Source organism: Dichotomopilus funicola (genome assembly GCF_033296635.1).
Source record: "Dichotomopilus funicola strain CBS 141.50 unplaced genomic scaffold C8A04scaffold_3, whole genome shotgun sequence".
NCBI classification, from domain to species: Eukaryota; Fungi; Ascomycota; class Sordariomycetes; order Sordariales; family Chaetomiaceae; genus Dichotomopilus; species Dichotomopilus funicola.
The window spans coordinates 781,998-794,042 of NW_026944024.1; the positions used below are offsets into that span (position 1 = coordinate 781,998).

The 12,045-nt window shown below is 55.2% G+C and overlaps 3 protein-coding genes across 3 annotated transcripts; 1 reads left to right on the forward strand and 2 right to left on the reverse strand.

Annotated features, from left to right (window-relative positions):
* Nucleotides 1–214: 214 nt before the first annotated feature.
* Nucleotides 215–4,941, reverse strand: C8A04DRAFT_9127 (mediator complex subunit 13 C-terminal-domain-containing protein; the record flags this gene model as incomplete). Its single annotated transcript, XM_062785364.1, has 3 exons — nt 215–4,137; nt 4,195–4,804; nt 4,903–4,941. The coding sequence occupies 3 exons, from the start codon at nt 4,939–4,941 to the stop codon at nt 215–217; spliced, it is 4,572 nt and encodes a 1,523-aa protein (XP_062640847.1).
* Nucleotides 4,942–5,946: 1,005 nt separating this feature from the next.
* Nucleotides 5,947–8,044, forward strand: C8A04DRAFT_9100 (WD40-repeat-containing domain protein; the record flags this gene model as incomplete). Its single annotated transcript, XM_062785354.1, has 3 exons — nt 5,947–5,978; nt 6,084–7,101; nt 7,166–8,044. The coding sequence occupies 3 exons, from the start codon at nt 5,947–5,949 to the stop codon at nt 8,042–8,044; spliced, it is 1,929 nt and encodes a 642-aa protein (XP_062640848.1).
* Nucleotides 8,045–8,303: 259 nt separating this feature from the next.
* On the reverse strand, nt 8,304–8,809 carry C8A04DRAFT_24730 (uncharacterized protein; the record flags this gene model as incomplete). The annotated part of the gene is made up of 2 exons (XM_062779282.1): nt 8,304–8,575; nt 8,647–8,809. The coding sequence occupies 2 exons, from the start codon at nt 8,807–8,809 to the stop codon at nt 8,304–8,306; spliced, it is 435 nt and encodes a 144-aa protein (XP_062640849.1).
* Between the last annotated feature and the right edge of the window lie 3,236 nt (nt 8,810–12,045).

Genomic DNA, 12,045 nt, shown 5'->3' on the forward strand with positions numbered 1-12,045 from the left:
ATCCCAAACTGTTTCTTCCCTTCATCTCTGGCTCGTTCATCAACGTTCCTCCCCACCCCAAAACAAAGATTGTAACGCCCAACACCAAACAGACTATTAACGGAAATGACAACACTAACAAGAGAATAACCTAAAGAAACAAAAAAAAAAAAAAAAAAAAAAAAAAAAAACAACAGAAAACGGCCAAGAAACAATAGTTTATAGCATGCCCACCTCACATCAAAAGATACAACGCCCTCACAGCCTTCTCCACAGCCGCCACATGCCACGGCCTCACATCCGTCTCCCTTTCCGTAACGCCCCTCACCCGCGCCAACGTGCCCAACCCCCTGAAATACGACAGCATCTCCCGCAGCAGCGGGTCGTGCTTCACCCGCGCATTGTCGCTGTACACCACGTTAACCTCCATCGCCACGGGCGCGTCTTCCACGCGGGGCCCGCTGCGCTTGACCAGGTACCCGCTCGCCAGCGCCGGGCGTAAGTCGGTTAGGGAGGCCGAGTTGTTGAGACGGTGGGAGAGGACTACGCCCCAGGTTGTTTCGGTCGTGTCAATGAGCGTGCCCTCGCCGTCGGTTTCTGTTGGGGGTTGTTGATGCTGCTGCTGCTGCTGCTGCTGCTGCTGTTGTTGTTGTTGTTGTTGTGCCTGGGACGAGGAGTCACCGCCGGGGGTCGTGGCGCCGATGTAGGGGGCGGTGGTGCCTAGTGGTGTAGATGGGTTCCCGGATTGGTCCGGAGAGAGGACGGAAAACGGTTGAGGGGTGGAAACAGGAGTTGTGTAAAAGGCTGAGGGGGCCGAGAGCGGGATGGTGGGCGTAGGCGGGATCAGCTGGAGCGATGGGTCGGTGTCGACGGTGAGGAGGAGTAGGCTGAGGCTGACGCGGGCGTCGGACTGGGCGAGGCTGGCCCAGGTGTCCATCTCATGCTGGTCCATCGGACCGCACTTGGCTATGATGATGCGCCAGTGAACTTTACACCTGGAGATAAGTTGGTGGGTGGTCTCCCAGATCTCGTGAATGACATCTCCGATGGCCCTCGACAACGGTTTGTCCCGGCGTCCCAGGCAGTACGAGGCCGTGGACTGCGTGCTGCCCCTGTTGTCTGTCCAGGCGGCCGTGACCCAGCGTTCATCGACGCTGCGCCCGTAGGCAACGTGGATGCACGAGTTTTCCCGTAGCAAATTAGGCGATGGCGAAGGGGAGGGCTTGAACTCTATCACTCTAGGAAGCGCTCGCTCAAGCATGATTGCCGGTGAGGGCATGGGCCCGCCAAAGAGTGTGCATCGGTCGTACGTCTCCAAGCAGAGCCGGGCGCAGTCCGACGGCGAGAGGACCACGAGTGATGTCTCTGACGCCACAGCATCGAGTGGCACAAGCTGGAGCACCAACTCATTGGAGATGTGCTTTTTCCTGTCCATCATGCAGCGCTTGTAGTGCTCAAAGAGCTCTTGGAACGCAGCACAGCACTCCACAATCGAGCTAGGGTTCTCTGGGGTGTACGAAAAGTACACGACAAAATTCTTCTCCAGCATCGACAGTCCAGAGAGCGACACAGCCAGGTTCGTCATCTGGTCGGCATACGCCGAGCGGGAGCGAGGCAAATCTAGACCGGGAGAGATATCCTCTCGGTCGGTTGGGAGCAGGACAAGGCCGCTCTCGACGCCGCCCACGGCCGGCAGCCTCTCAAAGGCACCTAGCCTCAGTGACTCGTACGTACTTTGGACCCTATCCAAAAATGCAGACGCATTGTCCCGCATGCCGTCTGTCTGAGGCAAAACACAGACGGCAACGACCGCTTTCGGCCCTTGGACGGGCCCCAGACCCAGCGTATCCCAGAAGGAGACGGCTGAGGGGAGCACCGAGAGTTGGTTCTCCCATCGCCGGAGCTCGACGTGGGGTGTGGGGATGGAATAGATACTGGGCTTGGGAAGCTCTGCCGCTCGCATCTGGACGCGGCTATTGGGCTGGACCAGCCGCGGCACATCCTGCACTTCGGTAAACGGGCGAAGTTGGCATCCCACGGCCCCCATCAGCGAACGGGGCAGAGCCTTCTGCAGCCCTTTGATCGAGTAGCGAATGGCTTTGATTAGGCATCGATGCACATCCTGGACCTCGGAGCTCTGGCGCCGCGGCGCGAGCTTGAGGAACCCGGTTGCGGCTTGTTCGGTGAGAACTTGTGCCACGGTGATAAAGTCGTCGTCCGAGGAGGACACCCGGATCGGGGCTGGCTCCGGGTCAGCAAAGTATTTGGCAAGGGAAAAGTCTGGGATTTCCGCATTGGACAGTCGGGATAGGTCGACAGGGCCATAGCCCGGAGAGTCGGCGGGTATGTTTTCCAGCTCCCGAAACGAGGCAGCCATGGAAATAACGTCGTCCTCGGGGCGTCTTCGGATCGCACTCGACTTGGTGGGAGAGGCGGCTTGGGTCACCTGGTCGCCAGTGTCTTCATCCGACGATCCTGAAGTGTCGTCGTCCGATTCTAAAAGGAGGTTGTTTTGAAGTCCCGAGTCCCTGCCCTTGCTAGCCAGCTTTGTCAAGATAAAACTGATGTCGGGTGGGAGATCCTTTAAGTTCTTGCGTAGCTTGGCGGATCCTAACGGTTGGCCGGGCGTGAGAGGGTTGGTTCGGATATGCAACGCCTTACTCTCCTTCTCCTTGAGTGCCGTAGAGGTGTAATCGAACGGCCCCTTGGCCCCGTACTTTTTGCTGGCGGGCGACAATTCAGGATCAAAGTCCACTCCTTCGAAAATGCTGCGGCGCTGGGGATTCCCTCGCTGCGTTGAGACCACGGGCGTCGGCCGACGAATCGAGGATCGTATGCGTTTGTAGACCGTCTCGGGGTTGAAAGGGCTGGGGTGTCTTTTGACACCCACCGCCGAATTACGATTAAAGCTTCCCAAATTAGTTTGGCGTCGACCTTCCTCGCTTAATATACTGCGAGCGTGCCTAAGCTCAGGCTTCATGAATTTCGGTGAGGGCGGTCGGACATCTGGTTTGCCCTCTGTGCATACGACAGCCTGGGGCGGTTCGTTGAACTTGTGGCTTCCGTTCCCTGGGAGCGCCCCGGTAGAAGAGGAGCCAGCTTCGGTGAGGGAAGCAAGGTCCATATCATTGGAATCCGGATGTTCATCGAAGAAATTGAAGTCGGCGTCCGTCAGTTCGTTTCCTTCGAACATGTCCTCACCCAAGTCTCCAAATAGGTTTTCATCGGGGAAGTTAGCAGCAACCGCCTGCTCGGGCTTTGCCTCAACACCATCCCAGTTGCCGTTGAAGTTTTCCGGGCCAGTAGTTACTCCCACCCCTTGTTGCTGTGTTGTGATATTGTGGTTATTGAGTCCGTTATTTGCTGGCTGACCGGCTGGGCTTTGGCCTTGGACGCCGCTGTCAAACGAGGGTGTTACTCCGGATGGCTGGATCCCATCGGGAGGTGTTGGGTACATAGTCCCAAGAGCGGAAGGCCCACCGTTCACAGGGTTGCGCCAGAGAGCCACGGGTGAGTACCCGTTGGTTTGCAATTGGGCCTTCGCGTCCAAATCCGCATGGTCGCGTGCGACAGCGGCCTCTTTCTCCTTCTTTTTCTTCAAAGCAGCCTCATCCCTCTCGGAGGCGCCTTGGTACCATGACTTTGCCCGGTTCAGCGGATCTGAATTCTCAGCACCAGCTTCCGACAAGGCCTTCTCATATGAGGCATCCAGCATCATTTCGATCTTGGGCTTCCGAAAACAGAGCACGGCAGGCCATGGGGCCGTCGTACCCGGGCCAACGAGCGGCGTTCGCTTGCCATCTATCCTTTGTTCGTACGGCCGCTTCTGAAGCAAGTGTATGTTTAACCAGGAACACCCGTCGAGCAGTGACGCCGACATGCCGCGCATCTGGAGCAGTTTGCAGCATGTGGTCTTCAATTGCTGGAACTTGTCGCCATGATCTGGCCGAAAGCGGCTGACTTGTGTGTCGGGGGACTGGCCCAGCCCGCCGTCGACAATTTGGTTATCGGTGTCAACCACTCCATGAACCGAACCGAACGCCCCAAACGGCGCAGCGAGGACACTTGGGCCGGCGTGTAATAAACTCGAGCGTAGGACGTCGGCCGAAGATACTATGCCACGGATCGCAGATACGTGAAGGGAGATGACGAGTGACCCTGTGGTGGTTAAATATGTCCGGAACGTGGCCAGAGCGGAAGTCCGTGGCACTTGACCCCAGTCGGCATCGTCGGCGTTGAAGATCTGGGGAGGTAGTAGAGCTGAACGCTTGTTTAGCAAGATGGCCCCAACTGTGCGGCAAAAGTATGCCGTCAGCGATGACAACACAGCTGTGATAAAAAACTCGTAGATCTCCGTGGCGGGGACTGCGCAATATCCTTTGGCGTCGGTCGTTGGAGTTGAAGGAACCTTGCTATCTGCAGCTACAGGCGTCGGCGAGAAGTTGAAAGGAGGGTTGCCACGGGCGTTGGCATCAAGGGCGGAGCCGGCGGAGGACGAGCTGCTTGGGGTGTTGATCGCGTTTGTGACGAGAGGCCTATTTTTAAGAAGCCCAACGGGCTCAAGGTTGCTTTCCCGGACCAGGCCCAACGGGTAACCGCAAACCTCCATCCTCGCATGTAGACCGAGTCGCTCCGACTGAGCCGCAGAACTAAGGGACCCTGACGAGAGGTAAAAACACCAGATACCCTGGCGGGCGTTGTCCATGTAGACGAGATGGCCATCGCTGCGAAGGGCGTCTTCCACATCGCTTGCGTTGAAAGTATAGGTCGACAATGGCGCAGCGATCGGCTCATAAATTCGAAAGGAGATCGCGGACAGATTACTCTACGTTTGATCCAGCATGTTAGCAGTGATTCTTTTCGTGCGCGAAGGGGGGGAAGTTGAGCCCTGTCAGGCCAGCCTTCCAGCGCGGGGCGTCATACAATCAACAAGGTATTTGTCTCATATTCCCCGGCGTCCATATCGGAAGATAAGCCGCGCAAGGCGTGGGCTCAGATATCGGACGGTCAACCACCAAAACGGGGTTGATGGCGCGGTCGGGCGAAGAGACGGCGCATGCGGACGGGTGATGATCACTACTGAGATCCGGGTTGAAGGTTTCGTGCGCTATGTGCCGAGCTGCCGAGCTCCATGGCAGCGGCCGGCGAGACGATTGAACACCCACCCTCCACGAATCACAGTTGATGCACTTCAGGAGGCATTCGGCGGAAGTTTGTGTTTGCGGACGGGTGTATGTATTATCGTGCGGGTTCGTCTGTGCGTGTGTGTACGGGACAGTGTCGATTAGGATGCCAGAGCGCTGCGGTGTTCGGTCGACGCGATCTCGTAATGAGGCTAAGCTCGGGACTCGAGGGTCGGTCAAAGCTCGTACTATTTTATCCCTGATGGCCCTTGAGGCTGTTTCGATGCGATGGTGAAAAATGAGCTCGTGTGTGGGAGGATATTTGATGCAGATTCAGGCACTTCATGCGCTGACACGCGGAAGCAGCGCGGGAGGCTTTGGTTGCAGCAAGTCAGCGGATCGAGGAACGCCAGGCCCCTGTCCGTGTGCAGGGATGGCACATGAGGTGGATTCAACTTGGCCCCAAAAAGTCGTTTTTTCCACTTTTGGTCTCTTCCTGCCGTCTTCACTAACACAGCTTTAAAATCTCAAGGTAATTCTACAGGGTAATAAACATGGACAAGTTCACTTAAGAAGATCGCACGAAATAAATCAGCACATCGGAGGAACATGTCATTTTGTCATGTTGTTCGAGAGCAGCCCCATCTCGCGGCAGTTCCCGACTTTAACCCGACCAGTGGGTCCCGGCGGGTCAACCGCAGGGGGCCTTGATCTTCCATCTGATCGCTCCCCGCCTTCCCTTCCCAGCGGGCGGTCGAAACTTTTTGGTTTTCTGCCCCTTTCAACACTCGAGCTCGCAGCTTGCGATTTGAGATTTCCAATCCAGGCGCTATCACCATTTACCATGAAGTTGACGAATCCAGGAACAGTTCCGGTGTAAGTCCTCTCGCCTTTTCCTACTTATGTTCTTCTTTCTAGATATTTCTGCCCGTTTTGGTAATTGCGACACAGAAGAAACTGATCCGTATGGCTCTGGCTCAGATACACCGTCGCAGGGCCTTCGACTGCCCGGCCGCTTCCAGACTGGCTCGCCCGCCGGAGAAAGAGGTCATCAAAGTATGACGCCGAAAATTTGAACAATTTTGAGCTGTTGCAAGAATTCGAGTTCGAGGAAGCAAGCAATTGCGTCCGGGTTAGCGAGGATGGGAATTGGATCATGAGCACAGGGACATACAAACCCCAGTTCCATGTCCATTCAACACAGGAACTATCGCTCTCCTTCTCGCGTCATACAAAGTCAGAAAACTCGACATTTCTTCTTCTCGGATCCGACTACACGAAGAGTTTACATCTGCAAAACGACCGATCGTTAGAGTTTCACACACCGATGGGATGCCATTACGAAGTAAGGCTTCCGCGATTTGGTCGAGACCTCGCCTACTTGCGCCAGAACACCGAAGTTCTCATCCCCTCAGTTGGGCTAAGCGCCGATGGGTCTGGGTTCGGAGAGGTCTTTCGATTGGATTTAGAAAGGGGGCAGTTCCTCCGCCCGTGGCAGATTGACGTTGGAGAAGACGCTTCAAATAGCGGCTTGCAAGGAAGCATACACGTAGGTGCCGTCAACGTAGCGGCAGTGGCAGAGAAGACTCACGGTCTCTGCGCGTTCGGCACGACCGTGGGCACAGTTGAGTTCTACGACCCGCGCAGCAAAGGGAGAGCAGCAGTCCTTGGCGGCCACGATGGTGAAGTCACGGCGTTGGATTACAGTGAAGATGGTTTGTCGATTGCCCTCGGTACTAGCACCGGCCAGATCAGGGTATTCGATCTTCGAAACCCCCGCCCACTCATGAAGAAGGATCAGGGAATGGGCCTTCCGGTCAAAACTCTGATCCACTTGAAGACACCGACCGAGGAGCGCAAGCTTCTCTCAGCCGACAAGCGGATCATCAAGATTTGGGATGAGCATAGTGGAGATCTCTGGACGTCAGTCGAGCCACTAGTTGACCTCAACCACGTCACACATATCCCAGATTCGGGTATGATCCTGACAGCAAACGAGGTACGCTCCCCAGTCTTCTTTTTCTGTATTTTACTAGGTGCGGGTACTAACTCCGTGAGCGTAGGGCAAACATATGCACTGCTTTTTCATCCCCAACCTGGGTCTTGCCCCGAACTGGTGCCATTTCCTGGACAACCTGGTTCACGAAATGGAGAACGAGACACAATCCGAGACCTACGACAACTACAAGTTTCTTACCAAGCCCGAGCTCAAGTCACTCAGCCTGGACCACCTTGTTGGGAAGACAAACCTCCTTCGGCCGTACATGCACGGTTACTTTGTTGCTGCTAAGCTGTACGATCAGGCCCGCCTCATTGCGAATCCGTACATCTGGGAAGAGGAACGAGCCAAGCGAGTCAAGGAGAAGGTCGAGAAAGAGCGTTCCAGTCGCATCAGAGGGATCAAGAAGGTCAAGGTCAACCAGAAATTGGCCGACAAGATTCTACAGCGGCAGGAGAAGCGGGCCAAGGTGGACACCGAGGCCGGCGTCCTGGGCGACTCACGTTTCGGCAAGATCTTCGAGGACGAGGAGTTCAAGGTCGACGAAACAAGCTACGAGTTCAGGGCCCTCAACCCAAGCACGAAGGTGGAAGGCGCCCCCGAACAAAACAACACTCGCTTTGCGGCAAATTCAAGCGACGAAGAGAGCGATTCAGAAGACGAGGTCGAAAGACAACCAAAAAAGCCAAAGGACGACGTGGTCATGCAAGTATCATCCTCGACGGCTCGCGGTGGCAAGATCAGGGATACCGCGTTTGGCTCGAGAGCGCAAAAGGGGACCCGCGCTGCGAAGGACCGGACAGGCGAGGTGGTGGGAGAGCAACAAGTTACATTCGTACCCGAATCCAAGAAGAGAGGCAAGCCACAGCCAGTAGCACCGACGACAACAAAACGCCGGGAAGACAGAAGAAGCGCAAGTACCAACACCTTCCGCCGATTGTAAACTGCCTCGCCCTGTCAAAACTAGTATACCCTATAATGTACAGGCCAAAAGTAATCGTGGTATCAATGGGTTTCGTTCCCTTCGTGAATTAACACCAAGCCGATTGTTCCGCCGCCCTTCTCCGCTATGCATCCCTCGGATCCACCGTCGAATACACGGTTGCGCCCTCGGCATTACACCACCTCAGATCTACCATACAGCAGCGTCGTGACCGAGCTCTACTGCACTCATACCGTCCCCCCTACCCATCAGCAGCACATCACTTCCTGCTGAAGTTTCCCCGCTTCTTCTTCGCCTTCTCGAGTCCCTTCTCCAGGTCGAGGTATTCAGATTTGATCCTCGGCGTTGGCGGCACATCGTCCATCCGTCCCCCTCGGCTCCCTCCACCGATCTTCCCTTCCTTGACAGCCTTAGGAAACTCGGTCCTCCGTGGCGTCAGGACGGTGGCGACCTTGCGTGCGGACCTCCGGATTGTTTCACGGACCGTCCACTCGCGCTTCTTAGCGATGAAGAAAAGGACTGAACTAGCGACTATACGATACCGTGGTTAGCATCGATGTAAGAAAACGTTTGAAAGGCCGTTGAAGAGGGGCGAAACTTACTGCCAAAGAGTGCAACCACAACTACGACAACGATGATAGCAACTAAAGCGCCGGTGGAAATCGTCATCCCGCCGCCTGATGCGCCCGAGGCGCCGGCAGTGGTACCATCGAAGTCTCCGTCGCTACTGTCCGAAGTGACGGGGGAATAGTTGGTGTCGGCCATGTCCGCTAGGGGTGTCGTTTACTTCGCCTGTGGGAGTCGGCCGGTGGTATTTCTGGGGGGGGTGATTCGTCTTAAGGAACGAGGTACTGTGCAAGTTCAGGTCGGGTGTAATATGAGAAAGATTGGAATAGAGAACGAATAACCACCAGACCAGCTGCGGCGGGAGTCAAAATAAGAGCGAGAGCTTTCAAACTTTGTGGAAGATAGGAATTGGGGAAAAGAGGGCGCCTCCGTAGGCCGGGGTGTGACGGGCAAGGACGAGGTATATACCCTCATCGTCTGCCATCGGGAGGACATCCCAGGGAACCACTTGGTATCATCGGGTGTGCCCCCAAATGGCCAAGACAGGCCCAAGGTGGCCGGCGACTGGTCAAACACCAGGTGTCTAGTCTAGCGCAGAACCATGATCAGACCATCCACAACCCACGCAACCCACGCGACCCATTCTCCACCAGCGTCTCTTGCGACGATCCGGGTCACATCTCCTCACCAGTCATGACATTGCCGCTTCTGATGCACGCCCATTCCCGTTTCCTCCCCTGGAGGCTGACTCGCTTCTGCATCCGCCACGCTCCCCTCGGTACCTGCTCCTGCGAGCGCAGTCCTCGATGGCATGGCCTTCGAAATCCGCTCTGCGGGCCGGCCGTTTGGCCATCAAAGCGAAGTAAAGCAGGGGAACCGGAATCCGAAGCAGAAACTTCCCTCACATCACCTCTTGCGCCTCATCCCGCATCCCCATGGTCCCATTGGCTCGAAGCCAAGTGTGCTTCCTGCGATCTCACACGCGCTCGGCGGCTAACTCGAGCCGAACGCTCAAAGTCCCACGACATCCCTCCGTCATGCCCCACCTGGCTTGAGGGGCATCTTATTATGGGAAAGATCCTGGTTCCCCTGGTGTGCGTTCCCCTTGCATAACTGGATCGGAAGTTTAACGGCAGCCATGAATCGGCACTCGGGAAGCGGGAAAGGTTTCTCTCGAGCATGGTGAGAGGTTGAAAAGAAGAGCAAGACAAGCTCCAGGAACCCATGTTCCTGGTCCGTTTTTGGAGTTAACCCCTGTCGCGTTCCCGCTTTGAGATGCCAAGATGGGAAATCTGCAGGGGATGTGACGGGGAGCGGACCAATGGGAGAAAGAAGATGCGCGGGACAGCAATGAAGGCCGGCGGCTCGAGGGTGGGGTTTGGTTGGTGGGATGGGCTCATGAAGGTGGGACGTTCGTCGTTGAATCGGCTTGGTTGGCAAGGTTGGGTTGAAGAAGTCAGGGTTTGGGTTGAGCTGCAATGGCTGTGTGATGTGACTGATGGTGGTCAACGGAGGATGTGATGGAGGCGGGGTTGATCTTGGGTATCTGTGCACAAAAGGGAAGAGATGGATTTTGGGCAAGTGGTTGCCGTCCTATGTAACCTTGAGTGAAAGTCTAACCAAACCAAGTGCCGAGTTGCTGGGAGTTTCTGGTGTTGCGTTTACACAAACACACACCATCAACTCGATGCGAAGGGGGGGGCTGCCCTCATGTGTAAGGACTTGATATGAACGGTAGAACAAAAACATTTGGAAAATATCTTAATGACAGCTCTAGGGGCGCCTGTCTTCCCCATGCGATAGGGAAAAAGAAAAGGTTTAAAAAAGAGAAGCGCTGGTGTTATCATCGGAGAAGTGGGAATTGCGTACCTCAAGCAGCACAAATGTTGCAAGGCATTATGCCAAACCACACTATTGTGTGGAGTGATCAGGTGCACAAAGCACCTGTGATGTCGCTGCCAGGTGAAATACCTGACAGCGAGAAGTCGAGGTTGCGTGAGGCTGCCCCGACTGATCATGCCCCGGAACTAGGCTCCGGGACAGCAACTCTACCCTCGCAGGTAGGGACCACTGCTGTGAAAGTCAGCAGTTCAAGCTTCAGCCGGCGAAAAGTCGTCGTCGAAGAAGGTACTGGGAATTGAACTGTCAGTGTCTTGGAACCAGCTTGAAGGGCACTCTGCGGGTGCGTGCATGATGGTACCACTCGGCCACCAGCGCTTCTGACTTGGATTTGTTGGACTTGGCCACCGTTGTTGGGAGTAACAAAGTCATGGTTGGTGATTGGTGGCCAAGTTCTGCCGCTCAAGTGTTAAAGTTTTCTGGCCCTCCGTTTGTCGACTCCTCTGCCTATGATTGCTTGTCTCGAGATTACGCTCAAAGAACATAAAGGAAAGGTGGTTTCCAAGTCAGGCCTTCTGTCTGGTTCTTTTTCCTTACTTCCTTGCGAAGGTTACTCTATTATCTCCGAGGTCTACTCCACGAGTATCCTCTCCCCAGGTTGTCCGACTCGTCCCTTTAATCATAGCTCCTAGCTGTATTTCTATTACACCAACAGACGCAGCCTGTCACTCTTTTGCCTCCTATGGATATGATAATGGTGTCACTTGCCCCAGCGCTTTGGTATTGCGTCCTGGATGGAAACCGCGAACCGGACCTAGGTTTATATGTCCGGTTTGGGAAAGAACGATGGCCGATGTAGCGCCGAAGGGAGTTGCGGCCAGCTTGACTTGTCTCCGTCCCTGACGCGCGAACCGGGTTGCTGAAGAGCTTTTGTCTCTAATGATTTGTGACGACGTACATCGTTCACGGCACCTGCACTTGTACTCGCTTCGTTTCTGCTTTTGTTACTGCTAAGCCTTGGTTGTTGTTGAGAGGTGCCTGGCCAGGGGGGGGGGGCAATTACACACGTAGTTTGAGGTGAGTGAGACGGACCTTTTCTGCCGGTTCTCACTCCAGTCCTAACATATTAACTCGCTATATTATAGAAACGCAATGGCACACTCTTCTGAGTCCCCCGGCCTTGCCCCAATGCTCGAACCCATGGACGATCCTCTCGAAAACATTAACTTCACCAACCCCACGGACGACTTTGAATACCAGGACGGAAGCATCGAAGCTCTCTTTGAACAGCAGGAAGCACTTCTAAATCCATCCCCGCCCCCGACCACGAATGGCCAAAAGCCCCTCCAAACCTCCCCTAAGGAAGACACTGGAAGGGTCAAAGACACCATTGAGTCCATGCTCTTGGAGAAGCCCTCTTTTAGAACCTTGGATTTGGACAAGGGTTATGAGTATGGGCCGGCTATCAAGTTTGGTCCTGAGCATTTCACCAAAATGCCGGGGAAGCCGGTCCGTGGGTTCCAAGATGCTCTCTACCACAACCCACATGATACCAAAACGCCCCGAGGTCAGCAAGATGGTGTGCTACAACCACC